We start from the raw sequence: 19292 nt of genomic DNA on the forward strand, positions 1-19292 counted from the left end.
AACGTAAAGGAATTTTTTCATATTTATAGAAGATCATATCTTATTTCAGCTTTAGCAGCACTATCGCCTAATAAATTCTATTTTATTTTATCAGAAGCTGAAGACATGGACTGGTTCACTTTTTAACGTGATAAATAATCCAGTATTAGCGAGATTATCCTGTGTGGCATGTCACCATCACCTCTTTCCGAGATCAGTGGCGCAGAGAGAGTTAAGCACTTTATTTGCTGAGTCAGAGCAGCTGCCTGCCCGCTGTGCTATCATAACAGAGCTTTATACTGCAGGGTAGAAAACAGGCAGATGAGCAGCAGACTGCCCTGACCTCACCGTTTACACCGCATGAGTCAGCTGGCCTTATGCATAAACAGCACAGACAAGCCAGCGATTACTTCCAGGAGAAGCAAACAGAGCACAGTGAGAGTGTTTTGTTGTACCTAGTAACCGCTGGGTAAGAGCCGAACAGCCCAGGAACTCCCATCTGACCTTCACATGAAGCGGCAGATCAGTTAAGTTTCCGCCAACTTGAGTTAAAGGGGAAGTCCAACATTTGTGGGAAATACAGTACAGATGACATGCATAGCTGTCCAGGCTTCTTGAAGGACATTCAAAGCGCTTCTTTGCAGCTTGTTCTCTGTCATGATGATTCCACGCTGCTCTAATGATGGTGGGGTTAGGACTAAATTTGGCTTAATCACGGTATAAGACCAGTTTCAGTCCAGTTCTAGTGTAATCTGGCATATTTCTCTCTGTTCCCTTCCTTAAGACGGGCTTCTTGACAGCCTCCCTTACACTGTGACCATTTCTGCTGAGGCTTCATGAACAGCTGGATCAACCGAAGGGCCAGATGTGTCTCTCAGGCCTGTGTCAGGTCTTTGCAGGATTTTTTCCCCTTTAAGGACATGAATTTCAGATAATTGAACTTTTGTTTTTCCCAAAACATTGACTAACTTGCAGTTTCTATAGATTCAAATAAACAAATGGAACAAATTATGTTTTTGTAACATGGTGTACTTAGAGATAAAATTACTACACTCACACTTGTAGCTGCTGAAGGGACTTTTAATTAAAGGGGACCTGTAATGGTCACGAGCTGTCCAGGATGTCCCCCACTATGGTAGCTTGGAAAGGCTGCAGCCCCCTGTGACCCTGAATTGAATAAGCAGAAGAGATGGATGGATGGATGAGACATGAAGTTTTGAAAAATAAGACCAATGAATGTACAAGCAATCCCTTTGAGCCAAAAGCTCATGCTTCAAACAGTTTTGGGGGGTTTTCTCTCCCTGGCTCTCTATGATGGCATCAGTACCTGGTCAGCTCAAGCACAACAGCTCCACCCACCTGTTGTTCAGGTGTTGTTCAGTGAGCAGCAGTTGATCAGCAGCAAAACGAAAAACTTTCTTAAAGGGAGGGGTAAAGGTAGTAAAACAACCTTTCAGATAGAGGATGAACTGAGGTGCCACACAAAGGCCCAGTGTAAGACAAATAAAGATTATTTTGAATTTTAAATCAAGATAAACAGTTCTAATATAGTCCAAGAATAAATCATCATACATCTTTTGTCCATGTGAGCATTAAAAATGCTGTGGAAAGGCAGTGGGATGATCATGGATATCATGGAAACTGACCAGAATTCCTCCGTGGCAGAATAGACTCAGTTTACATGAAGAACTACTGAACAAAGATATGAACACTGAAAGAATTTAGCGGATTTCATAGGGTGTTTTCTTCTTATCATCATCAGGATCCAGAATGACTTTTCTTCTGCTTATCAAAATATTGAATGGCACATTCAGAGGAGGACACAGGAGGGCTAAATGTGTGGAAGGGTGTGGACTTCCTCTGAGCCCAAAACATGCGAAATAAAAGCAAAAACACTTTGGGCCGTAATACGCAAGAAAAAAACGGTATTACTGTTCCGTAAGTAAGGCAGCACGGTGGTTAAGAAAGAAGTGTACTTTATTGGTCCCCGTGGGGAAAATCCCTCTCTGCATTTAACCCATTCACTCAGTGAAACAGTGGGCAGCCATTGGGCGCCCGGGGAGCAGTGTGTAGGGACGGTACCTTGCTCAGGGGTACCTCAGGGTAGCTGTTCAGGGGAATCGAACCCCCGACCTTCCAATCATGGGGCCGCCACTCTACCCACTGAGCTATCCCTGCTAGCACTGTCGCCGCACAGCAAGAAGGTCCTGAGTTCAATTCCAAAAGCCAAAAGACGCTATTATTCTAGTTTTTCTTTTTTTTTCTTTCTTTCTTTTCAGGCGTTTTTTATTACAAGCACAGAGATATTTTTTTTCTGGCGATTCTTAAGAACAGTGGTAATATTTTTCAGGCTTTTCTTGAAATTAGGGACGGGTGTATCACGGGAAAGATGTGATCATTTAAGTCTAATAAACGAATAAACGCACCTGGATTCGTGCAGGACCCAGGATGCACAACGGACTCTGAGCTGAACACACCCCCTGTTCCTGCTGTGGGAGGAGGATGCAGTGACAAGGAGGGGTTCAAGTTCAATTAGGACAGCCCCCGAATAGTTTTCACACAAAGAGGAAAAGAGAGGAACAGAGTGAGTAGCTCCAGAACTAAACCTAAGACATGGCTTTAGTAGGCAGGTCGTGGCTGTTGCTCGTAGGCTTTATATTGTTTTATGTCATCTACCTGCTTTTCGGAGCCCTGATTTTCTCCACCATCGAGCGGCCGATGGAGGACAAGCTGCGACATGATATGGAAGTTCTGAAGAAGGAGTTTTTGAACCAGAGCTGCGTCAGCGCCGCGTCCCTCGAAAACTTTCTGCTCAAAGTGCTGGCGGCCAACAAGTACGGCGTCTTCCTCATCAGAAACGCCTCCGCTACCTCAAACTGGGACCTGGCATCGTCCATGTTCTTCGCTAACACTCTGGTCACCACTGTCGGTGAGTGCAAACAAAAGTGAAGAAAGTTTGGCGAGGAAACACCTGAGGGCGTTTTTGCGCACAGTGGAGCCTCGGCAGTGTTACGCGTTACCGTAAACTGCAAACAGGCTGAACCAAAGAAAGTCTGCAGTCCATTGAGGGGACGTCTGTGGCTTTAGTGTGAGGAGGGAAACACAAAAACAATGCTGGGTTAAATGCAGGTGGCAGTTTTCTGGAGTTATGTTGCCACGTGTTATGGATGTTGTAGCTGTGACTCAAAGCTTGAGCTATTTAAGATCTAAACGCAAACCGATGTATCGACCTCAGGGGAGAAAAAAGTTTCCACTATACGTTGTTTCCTTTTAATCTGTAAATCTGTAAAATTCCCAAATCTGCGTGTAGATGAGGGAAATTCCCTCATCATGTGATTTATTTCTGGTCTTACTTTGAAAGTATGAAAGCAGGTATTTAAGAAAAGGGGAAATTGATTATCATAAATTGATTATCATACATCGGTGATGTTACCAAAATATTCGTGGGTCTTGTGCGATCTGAGCACCTGCTCGGTGTTCGGTATGTAGCAGCCTGACCTGGATGTTACAGGAAGTGAAGGTGAGAGCAGAATACATCACAGAGGTTTTTGTGGGACCAGCCAGGTTGTCCACACTGGGTTCTTTGTGGTGTTCTGCTGGCCTTGAACGACTCACTTACCTGCAGGCCCAAATATAAAGCACATTGCACCAAATCCTAGTTACTTAAGTGTTTGGTGATACGATTAGTTTAGTTGTTTATATATTTGCTTTGTTTTTCAGGCTTTAGGCTGGAGGGAAAATGGTATTCTGTACACGCAAAATTCATATCAGCGGTGTCTGTGTGTTGGAAATGGGCTTGGAGACTTTAAAGTCATAACTGGAGAGCTTATGACAGAACCAGAGTAGATACTGCTGCATGATGGGAAATGTAGGATCAGATCATTTCACATTAAAACAGAGGGTTTAGGCTTCCTCTTAAGTCCTGCTACTTTATGAGAGAAGTTAAGTGACAATGCAAGAATTTCATTACAAATAACCTTAAAATTTGGCAAATTATTCTATGGTGTCATTGCAATCACGGGAGTTAAATATACAATCATGTGAAAAAGAGTATTCAAAGGACTCTTGTTTCTTTAAAAAAAAGAAAAGAAAACTAAGTGATTCAGTAACTTAAAGGTTTTCTGTATAATTAGCAGTCCCTCACATCTTTGTGAAGCCACCCACTCTGGGGCCTGTGGAGTCTCAGATGTAGTTGTTGGGCATTGCACAGTCTGACCTTGGGGTGAGTTTGCAGGGATGTTAACAATTCCACATGCTTCCTGGGAATCTGGTGAAATTGTTGACACAAATGCTCAAATGCTCTGACCAGATTGTGCAGAGACCAGTGAAAACTTCCTTTTTCACATGACTGTACATTATCAGTAGGTTTTCTGGTCCCAGGCTGGGGGGAAAAAAAATTCATTGAAAACTTCCGCTGAAAAAAGGTTTGAGCAAAGATTGGTTCGATCCTTGTCTGGGCAGCTAAACATGGATTAACAAAATCCTGCATTTAAAAAGCCCTTCATTCTACACATTTCGTTTTATTTTTCATGCATTTTTACCAAATAGCTCCTCGTGTTGTCGAAAATATCCAGTGAGGGTTTGCTGTGGGTACACAGTGTCATAAAACAACACCCTTGACATTTAATTAGACACACTGGGCCTCTGTGGGACGCTCTCAGCCGAGCCGCAGAGCTGTCTGTCGTTCAGAGGTACAAATTCACGCTCTGCTTCCAGAGCTTCTCAGCCGGTTTAGTTATTGCCATTAAAAATGCACATTTACCTACATTTTTTCAACACCCAGTAAAATGGTACAATGTGCACTTAATTTTATGTATTTCCTGTTTAAACAGGATGTTGAGGCAAAATGCAAAAGCAGTGCATGGTGGGCCTGCCAGCAAGGCATGTTCTGAGATGTTAAGTAACAGGAAGGAAAAATGTTTGTCACAACGTTCTCGTGTCTGTGATTAAAGCTGCAGTTTCAGCCACGTAATTAACCTCAGCTGAAAGAAAAATGACTAGAAAAACAAGCCAAGCCAGATGGGCGGTTTGTAATGAGATGGCATTCAGGTCATACTTTTTGTTTTGATTTTTAATTGCTGTGAAGTACAGTGCTGTGCAAAAGTCTCAAGCCTGTCCTTATTTCTTAATTTTGCCAGGAAAATGGGAATGCAATGTTTTATTGAAACCTGTGCAAACATAAATGTAAATTCAGTGCATAAAGCAAAAGCGGAGTTTGTACAATTCTGATGAACCTGAGAGTCAACATTCGGTCTGATCGCCTTTAATCGCCAGCACAGCCTGAACTCTCTTAGCCACGCTTTCTTGTAATTTCTTTAATTAGTCTCAGGATCAGTTCTTCAGGCTTCTTGGAGGACATTTAAAGCTCCTGTTTGGATATTTAGTGCTTATTTGCTCTATTCTGTCACGCTGCTCCACTAACTGCCACTCTATCCTCATGGTATTGCAGTTATCAGTTTGGGAAGAAAGAATTGTTATTCTCCACTCAGACCAGCTTATGTAAAATGATGGACTTTGGTGCTTACAGTTTCTTTAGCAACTGTTTTGCAAATCTCTGTGTTATAAAACACAGTGTATTGGTCCAGTCTCAGCTACACTGGCTTGTGGTATCCTACAGAACTAAAGTTAAAATACTCATATATATAAAATCTTACTTGAACTTGTACAATGTTGCATATCTGACATTTTGTCTCCTCATAGTCCAACATGCCCTTTTAGCTCCTCCACTGCCAAACTGTAATCTGTTCAGTACTCCTGACAGAAAAATTGGGGATCCATCTGTTGCAGTTTTTGAATTTTTATATGTGGACAATTTTTATTTTTATTTTTATTTATTTTTTTTTTAAATTATGCATGTGAAGCCCTTTGAATCACCATATGTGATACACAGTAGAATTGAAATGCATTATGTTAAGGTCCAGGCGCTGATGGAGCCAACCTATGACTGATGGAGAAAAACACAATGGAAAACTAGCTTTGTGTGCTTTTTTTGTACTGTTAGTGTGTTTGGAATGACTGTTTCCAGATGGCACTGCATGGTTGATAAAAGTCTGACGGTACTTTTCTGCATTCGTAATTCCATCAATTGTGACAAGATCGCCAACATCTGTGGCTGAAATGCAGATCTAAACCATGACAGAGTCTCCACTGTGTTTTACAGATAGGTTTTAAACACTCACTGCTGTGCCTCTGTATAGTGTAGGAACTGTGACAGATTTTCAGTCCAGATAACTGCCCCTCCCTGAGCCCGGTTCTGTTAAAAAGGAGCCTTCCTTCCCACTGTTAACTGATACTTGCTCAAAGGGGCTTGTTTGCTTGTTGGGATTTCTCTCTTTATTATTGTAGAGGCTCTATTTTACAATTATAAAGCACCTCGGGGCAGCTGTTGTTGTGATTTACCGCTTTATGAATGAAATAAAATTGAATTGAATACTCAGGGTATTTCTGATGAGACTAGGGGTAGGACTCAGATTAACTCGTGACATGTTATTATCACGGTATGGTCAGACAATCCAGTGACTCTGTGATACATTGCAAAACAATTATGCACAGTATATCATGATATCTTTGTAACTGAAAAATAAATAAATACCCCAAAAAAGCTGGAATTATCTATCATTGCTGTATCTTTGTGCGAATTATCATTATTATTCAATATTAACATGGCAATATTGCCTCCCTTTGTGCTATACTTCAAAGATATTGCAGTATATTGCCACTGTCTCACACTAGCTTGTGATGTGGTGGCAAATCTGAATTAATGTTAAAGACATACTAGATACAAACCTGTACACTTAGATTTTAATTCTAGCTTTAAAGTTACAGAAAGAGTATGCATGTATCAATGACTAGAAAATAATGGGCGAAGGTCAAACTACAGAGCAAACGATGTGTCTGCTACGCCCTCATGTTTGAGTCTTCCCAGTGTCTCTGTGTGTATAACCAACCTAAAGAGTAAACTAACTGTTTAAGATAAAACTGTAAGAAATTAGCTGTCAAGTTGGCGACTTGAGCTTGACAGTTTTTGACGACTGTCACAATCAAACATCTGCAGCAGCTGTCTTCGTGCCGCTCTTATTGCACTGCTGCTCCGCTGTGTTGGCAAACTGCTGCGAAGGCGGTCACATTCACAGGCTTGCTGTTATAAATGACACTGGCGCATGATCGCTGAAGAAATGCAAATTCATGCATGAAGCAGAACAGAATGGCCCTTTGTGTTCAGCAGAGGCTGGGTGACACTTCCTTAAATGGTGTAACGTGTTTAGCTGCGTTATGATCTCACTGAGTTTTTTTTAACATGCCGGTACTCAATTCAAGGCAAAAAGAGGAAGCAGCAGATGCACTTAGATAGTGAAATTTATAGTCTCTCACTCCAACAAGTATGTTGAGTAGAAGGAACAATAGTTTGTTTGTTTTTTTACGATCAGTGGACATTTTGGGGAGTAATTAAAAAAAATTTCAACCTGCTTTACCACACACCACGTCTAGATTTAAGCTTTAGTGACTGACATGTGTCCCTAACAGCAGGGAGAAAACCTCCAGCTCATGTTCTTTGTAATGTTTGTCAGTGTCACTGTTGAACTTTTGGACAGAGCAAAGGTGGGAGGGGGACTTACTAAAAAGTCTGCAGGCAGCTAACAGCTGATGAGCCGGTATAGCTGGGACCGAGTGGATGAAATGTTACACTGCACATTGGATAAATGGCATATTGTCAGATTTTAAACGCCAAACAACAGCTTCCATGTGATTTTACATGCCTTCTAGTCAGAGGCTGACATCATTGATCAAACACTCTGCGCACACACCCAGGGACACAAAAGCATTGAAGATAAGAGCAGAAATGACAAGGACAAAGTGACCAGGAACACAAACTACTAAGGTGTGACAGAAAGATGGCCACAGATCTACATCAAAACTGCAGCGCTATCAAGAAGCTACCAAAAAAAGGAGCGAGGTGCTAATAACTGTGCAATGATCATAAAACATGGAAAACGATCACAAAGAGAAGCAAAATTTTCAATTTCCCAAATCCATTTTACAGGGCGATACTTTTTACCCTGATTTGTTTACATTCTTGATTCAGTCTTCTAATGTTTGTGTGTGTATATATGCAATACAAACAACACAAAGAACAATAGCTCCACACTAAGACAGGCCTGTAAGCTCCTGTGTTTTGCTGGTTTTAAAAAAATATGAGAAACGTTATCTCCAACCATGCCATGGCTTTAAATATGCATGTGACAAATAAAGAACCTTGAACTTGAACTTGAAATGTATTTGTCTTATCTAATTTTGTGTACCCTTTGCACTGAATATGCCCCTGGATAGAAACTTTAGTTCAGATAATCTCACTGAGGCTCTAAGTGGAGCTTTGGTAGTGTCAGAGGCATAACAGGGTAAAAGGGTGTTAATTCAATGTAATCTATTTGTGACAACTACTGAAGTGACAACTGCAAAGTCAGATCAAAGCCAAATACATCAAACCAACGGGCAATATCAGCACTGGGCATCATCGTGTGGAGCGGTCTGCTTCGGTCAGAGTGATGCAGATTTCATCAGCAGAGATAAACGGTTCCATGTGTCCGTTATCAAGCCCTCCAGTTTACACTAAAAGTGGGAAATGGTACTTTCTATGGTATTTGCTGCTGTCTGAATGAGTATAGTCCACTGCATATGTGTGCGCGTGTGTGTAACGTCACAGTAACTTTAGCTACATCTGCCTTGAACCTGTGCTTGCTTTGAAAGAGAGCTCACGCTGAACTCTGTTAAACGCCCGAAGGCTTCGGTTTAACTGACAGGAGATTGTGTCGTCATCTCAGCTGCTCTGTAGTCAAAGTGACATCAAATCTTTAGTTTGTGAAACGCGTCATGTTTTTAAAGCATGAGTTCACGACCCCCTAGAAAACAAAGGCTGTGCTCGTTCTTAGCGTGCACATCAACATTGTCTCATCAACATTGTGACCACGTTCACGCTGCAGACAGCAGACCAGTCTGTGGCAATAGAAACATTTGCCCAGGTTTTTGTAGTCGTACACTTTACACACAGCTCATGTCCTTTGGAGATGATTTTGACAAAGACAGCTTTGTACTTTGAACACCCGGCAGCACCTTTGTAAACACATCATCCAAATGTGGCCAGTGATTTGGATAACGTTATTATGGCAGGACTGGATAATAATGTTTTCTTTATTACTCAGGAATGTTTGTGTCATTCTTTTACAGGCTAAAAATACTATTTAAATAAATGCAGGCAGAATTCAGACTTTTTCTCAAACAGCTGTAATTTAAAGGGCTACAGATGTTCTGCACAGGCGGCGGGCTGGATGGTTGTTTTATAGCTCCATTTTAAAATGAAAGCTGTTTTCTGGCGTTTGTGTAGTAACCTAATGTTTTGTGATCACATACAGCAGATGGTGTGCTGTTTGCACAAACCAAATATAAAGGAACTTCCTAACCCCCACCCCGGCGGATTATTTACATATATATTTACACTGTATAAACAGTTTTACAGGATACAGTCCTTTCTGGTCTTATCTTTCTCTGGTCAGTACTCTGTGCGTCAGTGTTTTCAGTCTGAGGTACTTTTAACTGCACTCAGCTGTTGTTTTCGTTCCTATCCTTTGTGTTGCTGTAAAGCTTTTATATCACGCCACCAGGTTAAAGCTCCAGCAGAAGATTCATTTGCAGTAGTTTCACTTCTGCTGGTAGATAATCCCTGTAGGCAGTTGTGACAGATCCTCAGTGAGTTGCTTATGCTGGAGTCTGAATTTTATTTTCTTCCTACCAGCACTGGTACCCTGACATTGACTAAAGCTGCTGTTTTTCTGTAGCTTCAAGTTAAAAAGTCTGGGGCAAATTACGTGCTGCTGTTGCAGCCAATAACTCTACCTGACTCTGTAACATCAGTGTGCTCATTAGCACATTAATCTATTTTTATGCTCTACAGCTGTCCAGTAACTCATTAATGTTATAATGCTCCATTTTTGCTAGAAAGCTTTGGAGCTGTATTGACTTGAGTGCTGATGATCAATGTGGAGGCTGCTGATTTGACTGCATTATACTGTTTATATATTGTTTTTGTGCATCTGAGTTATATCAGTAAGGACAAAATACATAAGATCCCTTTTTTGTAATCCAATACAGTTCAACAGCACCAGAAATAGCAGCTTGCAAAATCACAATACAGCTCAAATATTTTAAAGTGTTACATTAATGTTTTTAATTAAATTACATTTAGATTTATTGAATGACTCTCGTAAAGAAAAAGCACAACAATTTCTATCGTGTCTTTTCTATCATCTCATCTAATTTCCCACTTCCTCTAAAACTTGTCATGTTGCTGTTCCTCCAGGTTATGGTCAATCCACTCCTCTGTCTGACACTGGGAAAGCTTTCTCCATCTTCTACGCCTTGTTAGGAGTTCCCTTTACCATGCTGGTGCTCACCGCCTGTGTCCAGAGGCTCCTGTACCCTCTGGTCCTCGCTCCGGTGAGCCTGCTTCAGAGATCAGGCCTGGAGCCTCGGCCCGCCACTGCTGTCCACTTTGTGTTGCTGCTGTTTCTGGTGGTGCTGTGCTTTTTTGTGGTGCCAGCAGCCATCTTCACCAAGTTGGAGGAGTCCTGGAGCTTTTTGGATGGCGTCTACTTCTGTTTCATCTCTCTGTGCACCATTGGACTGGGGGATTTTGTGCCAGGGATGCAGCCAGAGCAGAAGTATAGGACACTGTATCTTGGTGCTGTCATGGGTGAGTCCGTTTGTTTGTAGACTAGAAATGCATTCATCCAGTGCACTCAATTAGAGTGCAGCCACGGGCTGAACCAGCTTACAGCTCAGATAAACCACATTGTTAAAGTAATTTTTGGCTCTTTTTCTTACAGGCGGGGGACTTGCTTCTAATCAAACCGATGTTACATTACTTTCACAGACACAGATTTTCTCATTGATCATGTCAGACTTGCCTGTTATTAAAACATAACGCATTAACGCTTAACAATTCATGTATAATTTCTGTGTAAGGGGCTCAGGTCAAATTTGAGTTAGGACACAGAGTTAGGAAAGTTGGCTTAGAAAAAGAGAAATGAATCTGTAATATCATCAGATCGGCCAGATTCTAACATAAAATAATAATGAAAAAAAACAAAAACTGATGTGAATCCACTTAGTATACTGCTGATAACCACAGTTAGGAGGAAGCAGACTAAGGTTAAGTTAAGCTAATAGAAAGCTAATTTTGTAATGACACAGACAAATTCTTTGTGTACAGATAAACATAATCTGATTCTGAAAAAATCAAACAAAGAGCTGAAAACTGCAGCTCATCTAGTGGCCACAAGAAGATCATTCCTAACAGCAGATGATATCAAGATGATTATCTTGATCAAGACTATATTTCTATCAGCTGTGCACCCCTTATTACTTGGCACTGATTAGCAGACACTACTACAATTTAGCTCTAGTCTGTAACGTATTACTCCACCTTTTCATCCAAATACGGTCACCTCTGGCTGTGAGGAGCGAGGTTTTAAGATGCTGAATTCAAAACTAATATTTGGTGCTATGGCAACTGCTTCAATCTTTCATTTATGGTCTGAAAGTGAAGCTTTTATTTGGTTTGGATTTTATGCTAACACAGATGAAGTGCAAGCTGTCCAACTATGTTTTAAGTGGATTTATTCTATCCAAAGTTGCTCGCTGATCCACTTCACTTTAGTGGATCAACTTATGTGGAAGTCATTAGTAACGACATGGCCCTGAAGTCACAGTCCCAGGCTAACACACCTCTTCTTTAAGACTGCTTATCTGTATTTTTGAGAAGAAGGTGTTGTCTCATCATGTCCCAGAGCACAGCAGAGCTCATATCAGTGCATGTTTAAGCTCAGAGTCGGGTCTTACAAACATGCTTTAAAATTGCATACCACCATTTTTAATCTTAGTCCTAATCTCACAGTAAATGTATCATAAATAAGTAAAAGCAACCTTCTGAGTTGGGGTTCAGTGCTTAGGTGACTATATTCATGTCTGAAATTTCTGTATAAAAACTTGCATGTGCACGAGGATATGCGTGCCTGTGATGCCGCACACAGTCCAGCCAAAATTTTAACTCTGCTTTAAAATTTTGCACAGTAGTATGCTAAGAATAGGGTGAAATGAAATACACAAAGAGAGGTGGGGAAGAAGGTAATCATGGATAGAATAATACATCCAGTACAGTGTGCTTTGAATGTGAACCTTTTATTTACTGGAAAATCTCCACGCATTGTTTGAACTGTGGTGACTAAAGATGAGTAAATACATGGGAGCAACCAGGTTTTTAACCTGGACAGCTCCTGTAACTAACCACCAAACACACTGTATGTGACCTGTGACTTGCACTAAAAAGAAAAGGTATCATTTATTTACCTCTAACATAAATTAAAATAAAACATTAAATTTGTTCCAGCATGATAGAAAGCCGGTTGTTTCATGGTGTTTGTGCTTTGATGTTGATGATGGCTAAGAATATAGCTGAAACTCCACTGCACCTGTGGGTGTGGTAGCAATGGTTGATAACCTGGGTACATGGCACACGCCGAGGTTGCTGTGGTTTGCTTGTGAGGGTCACACGTAGCTGCTACATGCCTGCAGAGCTGTAAAGGGGAGCAGGTCCACCACAATATCTGAAACACCTGCAGAAGCACAGAGTGAGAGGAGGGCGGTCTTTCCAAAAATCATTAAAGAGAGAAGTACTGGGGGCCGAAAAGTTGATAGTATTTTTTTAAAAAGAGAACTGGATTCAATGCAATGAAAGGAACTGCATGAGATGCATTGAGATCTGTGAGTGTAGAACATATTGGCAATATGTTCTACACTCACAGATAATTAAAATCTCTTGAATCTTTTTTTGTCCTGCTGCTCTGACAGAAGTTGACCTTTGTGGCTTTGTCTTCATTCTCACCTCTGATGTGAGAAGTAACACCTCTCGCTGCCTTTTTCTCGCTACCAAGTCAGGGTTGACAGGTTGGCGGTTCCTCATAAATTGTAAATTGAAGTTCACTCTTCTGTGTAGCTCGTTTGAAGTTGAGCTGACTTTGAGGAGAATCGCACAAAAACAAAATAAAGTGATATCTGACTTTGACGTTTGTTCTTCGGTAAGTGCAACAGCACTCAGACTGTGAAGTCGGGCGTAAGTGCTTAGATCAATCATCGGCTGTAATTATAGCCCACGTAACCCCGGAAGACCTTTTTGTTTAGTGGTATATAGACATCCATGTCCATGCCAAGCATAGGAAACAAAGAGCTCTTGTCTTCAGGATGGAGTTGAATTGAAATCTATTATTCTATGCGTGCATTTTTTTTCTTGTGACCCAATGAAATAAAAGTTAATTTAGGTAATGCTATAAAAATGACAGATAAATGCTCACAGGTGTTTGAAGGTTACTTATGAGCATTAAGACTGCCTCGCCTTCTGGAGGGTTTTCATTTCTCTGACTTTGACCAACATCTCCCAATTGTGTCTGAAAATCGCTGTAATTATTGGGATAATTATGAACTCTGGTGCATGCATTCAAATCCTTTTCATTCTGCACCAACACTCGCCATACTTTACAGTGCAGCTAAAATAAGGAGGTGACTGTGGTGATCAATACACACTTAACATCTGCATGTTAAGGCTCTCTGAGCATTTTAACAGGCTGATGTTAACAGTTATCAGTTAAAGTCGAGCTTCTAAACTGTTTGTTTTATTAGTAAATGAAGACTGTGCTCTTTATAGAGTGCATTTCCATAACATGTTTATTAGTGTATGATATTATGGAAGGGGTATTTGTGAGAGGGCTGCACTAATAAGCTTATAAAGAGATAATTATGAGCAGAATTGAGTTCTGTCACGACAGTCCCCGTTTCTCAATTGCCCACCGCTGTGTAGGAGGGTATTCCCATATGAGTCAAATGTGCATGTGTGCGTCGTGTTTAAAACCTTACTTAGATGCCCGTCTGTTTTTTCTGGCAATCAAAAAAACTCTGTTATCACATGATGGAGGTTATTTCCATAGTCGGCTGTTGTTGTTCAGCTTCTTTGTGGGCTTCCTTTCGGTAATCGAGTCAGAGCTGGAATGACCTTTGTGTCTAAAAGCAGGCTTGCTGTTTGTTTTTTCTGTGGGCTCGGTCAGAGTGAATATCTACAGTGAATATCTGACAGACACACACTGGGATGAATGAGCTCTGCTGTTTACAGGATTGAGAGAATGCAGCATTTCACACAGTTTCTTTAATTTTCCTCCAGCAACTTAACTAGGAAGGAAAATTCACCCTGTAGTACTTTAACTCCTTTGATCTCACCTGTTAACGTGTTTCATTTTGATGAGGAGCTCAGGAGCTCTGCTGAAAGCTGTGTTTTCTTTCGTGTTGCCCACAGCTAATCCCTTGACTTCAGGTTGGAAGGAGGCCGAGTGGAGTAGCTCACGGGGACCGGCGATGTTGCTCTCTTGTCCCTCAGGCTGCTTTATATAACAGTGTAGGTCGAGTCAGATTAACCCAAACAGCCCCTGGTGGTTCTGGAGAGGATTAGTGACAGACTGCAGCCTGATGCATTGTTCCTCAGCCGAAGTGCTGTGTGGTAAAATTGAAAAGGAACCTATTTTGAAAACTGAAAAACTACTTTAGCTCCTCTTCCTTCTAAATATGCTGTCATGGTTATGCATTGGTAGCAGTGTAGGTGCTTTGAAGAGCGTTGCAGACCTACGTTTGCATGCTATAGGACTGTGTTCTGTCACTTTACATTTGCCGTTTGTATACAACTATATATATTTATGTATAACTCAGAAAATAATGCAGATGTGGTAAATGAGAGTAGGTAATCTTCTGGACAGGGTGCTTAAGCAGTTTTCTGTTAGCAAAGACGTTTCTATCATTTTCAGTCGTCGTGCCATTTTCTTGAGCATTATGAGAATTACGAGTTTTCCATCGCTCCTGCTGATGGTATTTAAGTCATTCTTTGCAGGATTGTGTGAAATTAAGGTTGAATGCAATACGTACAGTGAAGTTTACTATAAAGCTATGCTATTTAAAGGCTTCAGACATGTTGAAACGTATTTTGTACAGTTGAATACATCAGTTTTTGCTAACTTATTCTGTGTGTGCGTGTGTGTGCGTGCCTTTCCAAATCATGTCCAATCGACTGGTCGACTGCAGTCAAGTTGTAGAAACGATGTTCTAGAGCAAACAAAACCTTAGTTTGGCCTAATACCCTCATACTTGGGTGTCAGGCATGTCCAAGTAGGAGGAAATCCTGGGACAGACCCAGGACATGCTGGATAAATATGCACCTTGGTTAGTTGAAGAAGAACAACCTTGTTAACCTTATGCACAGGTTGCCTGGTGGGAGACAAACTTTCTCCAAACAGTCACGGTGACTGACTGGAATCGCTCTCTGATTTGTGACTGTTTGCAAGTAATTGCTGTCTACTTTAAAAACAGATTGATTCCCAGTATGTTGGCAATCAGTCTGAGTTAGTTTGCACCAATAAGCACAACCTTTTGGCAACTTATACCAATAACATCTATAATCACAAACTGATCGTAGCTGCCAGCTTGACCCTATTAACTTGCAAACTGAAGAGACTGATCGCTGCCTAAGTAAGAACAAGTCAAAACAACTCGCCAACTGCTGCAGGGCTCTTCCACTGCACTGCAAATAAATACCCGGGAATCCCCGAACCTAAAAAACAAGTCTTGCTAGCCTTTAAATAAAACTACCATAACCTGAATGACTGGCAACCTACACAGATACAGTGAGAGGTAAATCTTCTGGGAAGTTTGGAGTTTAAACCAATCTTAAACTCATCACCAGCTGCTGTTTTTAACCATGATGAGTTTTATAGTCTGTGAGAACAAGATTCAAACTCCTAGTCAGACTAATTCATATGAAACATGCGTTACATTTGTAACATCGAATGATGTTTTCTTAGAGCTGGCCTGCTTGTGCTGTGAGTGACTGCTGCTCATGGCCTGAACGCCGCTTAATGCACACATTACACAGTAAAACCACACGGATTTCTTTAAGGCACTCGCAAGAATCAGAGCAGAAGTAACAAAGGTTGAGATTTTATTTTCACCTTTGCCACCTTGAGGGCACTTTTGTTCTCCTTTTGGTTAAATGAATGTTTAAAAATTGGTTGTTAGTCAAGTGTATTCGGACTTATTTTCTCTTTACCAGCTACATGAGTTTGTAAGTTTCTTGCTTGTCTAAGATCATAAAGTAACCATGCATCTTTGTAGTATTTATTTTTAATTAATACCAACAAATAATATACTTTAAATTCTGCACATAATGCACCACACAGCTATTTGTGGTTGCATGTACTGGTAGTGTACCAATGCCTAAAAGCTGTAAAGAGCTTTAACATTTTCATAACCTGCTGGTTTTCATAAGCTGATAGATTTAGTATCACACCTGCTGCAGTATTGCTTTTTCCAACCTCAGTGTTGCATAATAAACAGATCACCAGCACAGTCAAAGAGAGAATACCTACATGTGGTTTTATGTGGTATTTGGAGCCACAGCAGAAAGGCTGAAACATTTATCGAAATTAATCACCAGTCAAATTCTATTAAATATCCTTGCATTTAAAAAAAATCCATCCCTTCCCTCCTGGCTTCTCTCTCTCTGTCTCCAGTGTACCTGTTCTTGGGTCTGATGATGATGTACCTCTTGCTACGCACCTTCCACAAGATGTCTGATGTGCATGGCCTGACTACCATGCTACAGCTGCCTCGCTGTGAAGATTCTGACCCGGATGAGGACAGAGAGCCCATCGTGGATCACGGCGAGAGTCCCCAGAGGCAGACAGAAAAGGGTGCCAGCAATCACCTTGAGCCGGGATCACAGGTGTCCTACAACACCATCAACAGGGGCTGAGCTGTGAGGACGGAGAGAAAAGGGAAAGAAGCTCCATCTCTCACAAATCCTTACGTCTTGAACCACTGATGGAACATGAGGACTTGGTGGGCTGATTCTGAATTCTTTTCTTTTTTTTCCTTCTTCTTGTTTATTTTCTTCCTTTTCAACTCATTTAAAAAAATCCATTGGAGGAAACATTAAGGAGGATTGAGATGAGTTTCAGGATTGAGTATTTGAGAAATAGAGGGCCACCAAAGAGTTTAGGAGTGGGTATTGCACCTCGTGTTGCACACAGGGACAGATTCTCCCAACCAGGGCTAAAAGGAAAACATCTCCCTCTGACACACCAGTGTAACTGTGCTGTTTACAGTCAGGATTGCACATGATGGGCTTCGGCCTAAAACTTCTGATACAGTTTAGTTGTTGTTGTTGTTGTTTTTGGGGGGTTTTTTACCTTTTTTGTTTCCTCTTTGGTCTTCTTGCTTTTCTGCGACAGGTTTGTCTCACTGACAAACAAATATTGTCTTTAATGTATTTGTGCTGAAGCTGAATATTTTACATTTTTATGTGGGTGCATTCATTGTTTATCTCCTTATTCTTCTTCCTGGTCAAAACACCTCCCACCTATTCATCCATCTATGTTCATAGCACTGTCAGACTTGAGCTAGTTTGAACCTTTCTATCTTTACACCACAAATGATCACAACTGCAATAAATTAAACTTATTAAAGCTTGAGATCATTACCTCAGATTGAGTATTTGAAGCAGCAGGAGCGTTAAGGGGAATCTTATTTAATCAGACATTGTTTAAGTAGTCGTTTTTATGTGGGTAGGTCATGAAGAGCAAGGAAGCCACAGATGAGCAGTTTACCTCCTGCTTTATGCTGCTGCCCCCTAGCGTCTGCCTGTATGTAATGCAACATTGATAATTATGTCTTTAAATGTTCAACATAAGAATGGAGGGAGTGAACAAAGGATGAAGAAAAGAAAATGACACCAGATAAATAAAACTGAGCGTTTAATTGTGGTGAATAATTTTAAGAGAGAACCAAATTTTCAAACAAAAACCTGTCCACATCTGTGACTTCAAACATCTGGAATGGTGTCCATCAGAGAAACACTTGAAATGCACTTTAATAGTAAAACTGATGTGAACAGTAAAGTTAAAAGTAGTGAAGTTATCCGATACTGTAAAATAAGTTGTGTGTGTGTGTTGTAGTGTAGTAAAATGTAGCTTGTATTCACTATGAAAAGTTGTAAATTAAAGAAACTTTGTAATGTGTTGCCATGTTTGTCTTTTTATTCTTCAATTCACAGCATTTGTACCTTTTCAGAATCTTAAAATGTTACATATAAGAACTGTAGAAGTTACAAAAAAAACCCCTCAAGTCATTATTTAAAGGATAACAACTGATTCTTATTTTGCCTTACTGTTACAAGGTTGGGTGCTACTAAATGAGGGTGATGTTTAAAAGCTTTACGTGTGTAACGGTGCAAGATTAATATGTGCAAATAATGAGCTAAAAGCTGTTTTGTGTTGTCTGCTGTTCAACCCTGTTTTTTAAGGGACAGCCAATCAAAAACCAAATCATCTGACTTAAGGTAGATGAGTTAAAGCAGGAGTGGGGAACTCCAGGCCTCAAGGGATGGTGGCCTGCAGGTGTTAGATGTGTCCTTAATCCAACATGGCTGATTTAAATGGCTAAATTACCTCCTCAACATGTCTTGAAGTGCTCCAGAGGCCTGGTAATCAACTAATCCTTTGATTCGGGTGTATTGACCCAGGATTATATCTAAAACCTGCAGGACACCAGCCCTTGAAGTCTGGAGTTCCGCCACCCTTGTGTTAAAGCAACTGAGCGTTTGCACCAAAGCCTAGAATAAGGTAAGTTTATTTTTGACCTGAGAGTCATGCAAAGCTATTTTAGTAAAGGTCAAAGTGGAAAATATGATGCTGGAAATGAAAATATCAGGTCTGCTTTAATGCCCAACTAGTTTCATTTCAACTGTTTCACTCAGAGTTTAAGTGAGAGCAAAGCCAAACATTGGATTTGTGCCAGTTTCCTTTTGGGTATAGTGTGTGTTTTACTGAAGTGTGTGAATGCATTAGAATCCATTTTAAGTTCAGTTACTGGTATGCTGAACTGGTAGTTGGCCAGCTTACATAATCTTATTTCCATGTGCATTCATGGGGCCACTTTGTACCGTAAACCTGCTCATCTGCTTGTTCATGCAAATATCAGCCAATCGCACGGCAGCAGCTCGATGCGTTAAGGCACGGGTGTCAAACTCCAGCCCTCGAGGGCCGGTGTCCTGAAACTTTTAAATGTGTCCCTGCTGCAACACACCTGAATAAAATTAGGTCTAGACTGTAGAGTCTTGACTGCATGCTGAGGTGGCAATTCGGGCATTTGATTCACATTACAGCAGCTCATGA

General features: G+C 40.9%; 1 protein-coding gene and 1 long non-coding RNA gene across 2 annotated transcripts; one reads left to right on the top strand and one right to left on the bottom strand.

Moving 5' to 3' along the window:
* Positions 1-797: 797 nt before the first annotated feature.
* LOC143412504 (uncharacterized) lies at positions 798-2471 on the bottom strand. Its single transcript, XR_013093030.1, has 3 exons — positions 2406-2471; positions 1037-1146; positions 798-889 (listed from the first exon to the last, which is right to left on the bottom strand). It is a non-coding gene; the product is annotated as an uncharacterized LOC143412504 (long non-coding RNA).
* kcnk6 (potassium channel, subfamily K, member 6) lies at positions 2460-18139 on the top strand. Its single transcript, XM_004569604.4, has 3 exons — positions 2460-2908; positions 10331-10723; positions 16632-18139. The coding sequence occupies exons 1-3, from the start codon at positions 2593-2595 to the stop codon at positions 16871-16873; spliced, it is 951 nt and encodes a 316-aa protein (XP_004569661.2). The 5' UTR covers positions 2460-2592; the 3' UTR covers positions 16874-18139.
* The last annotated feature ends 1153 nt before the right edge of the window (positions 18140-19292 follow it).

This window comes from Maylandia zebra, linkage group LG14, assembly GCF_041146795.1.
Source record: "Maylandia zebra isolate NMK-2024a linkage group LG14, Mzebra_GT3a, whole genome shotgun sequence".
In the NCBI taxonomy this organism is placed as follows: Eukaryota; Metazoa; Chordata; class Actinopteri; order Cichliformes; family Cichlidae; genus Maylandia; species Maylandia zebra.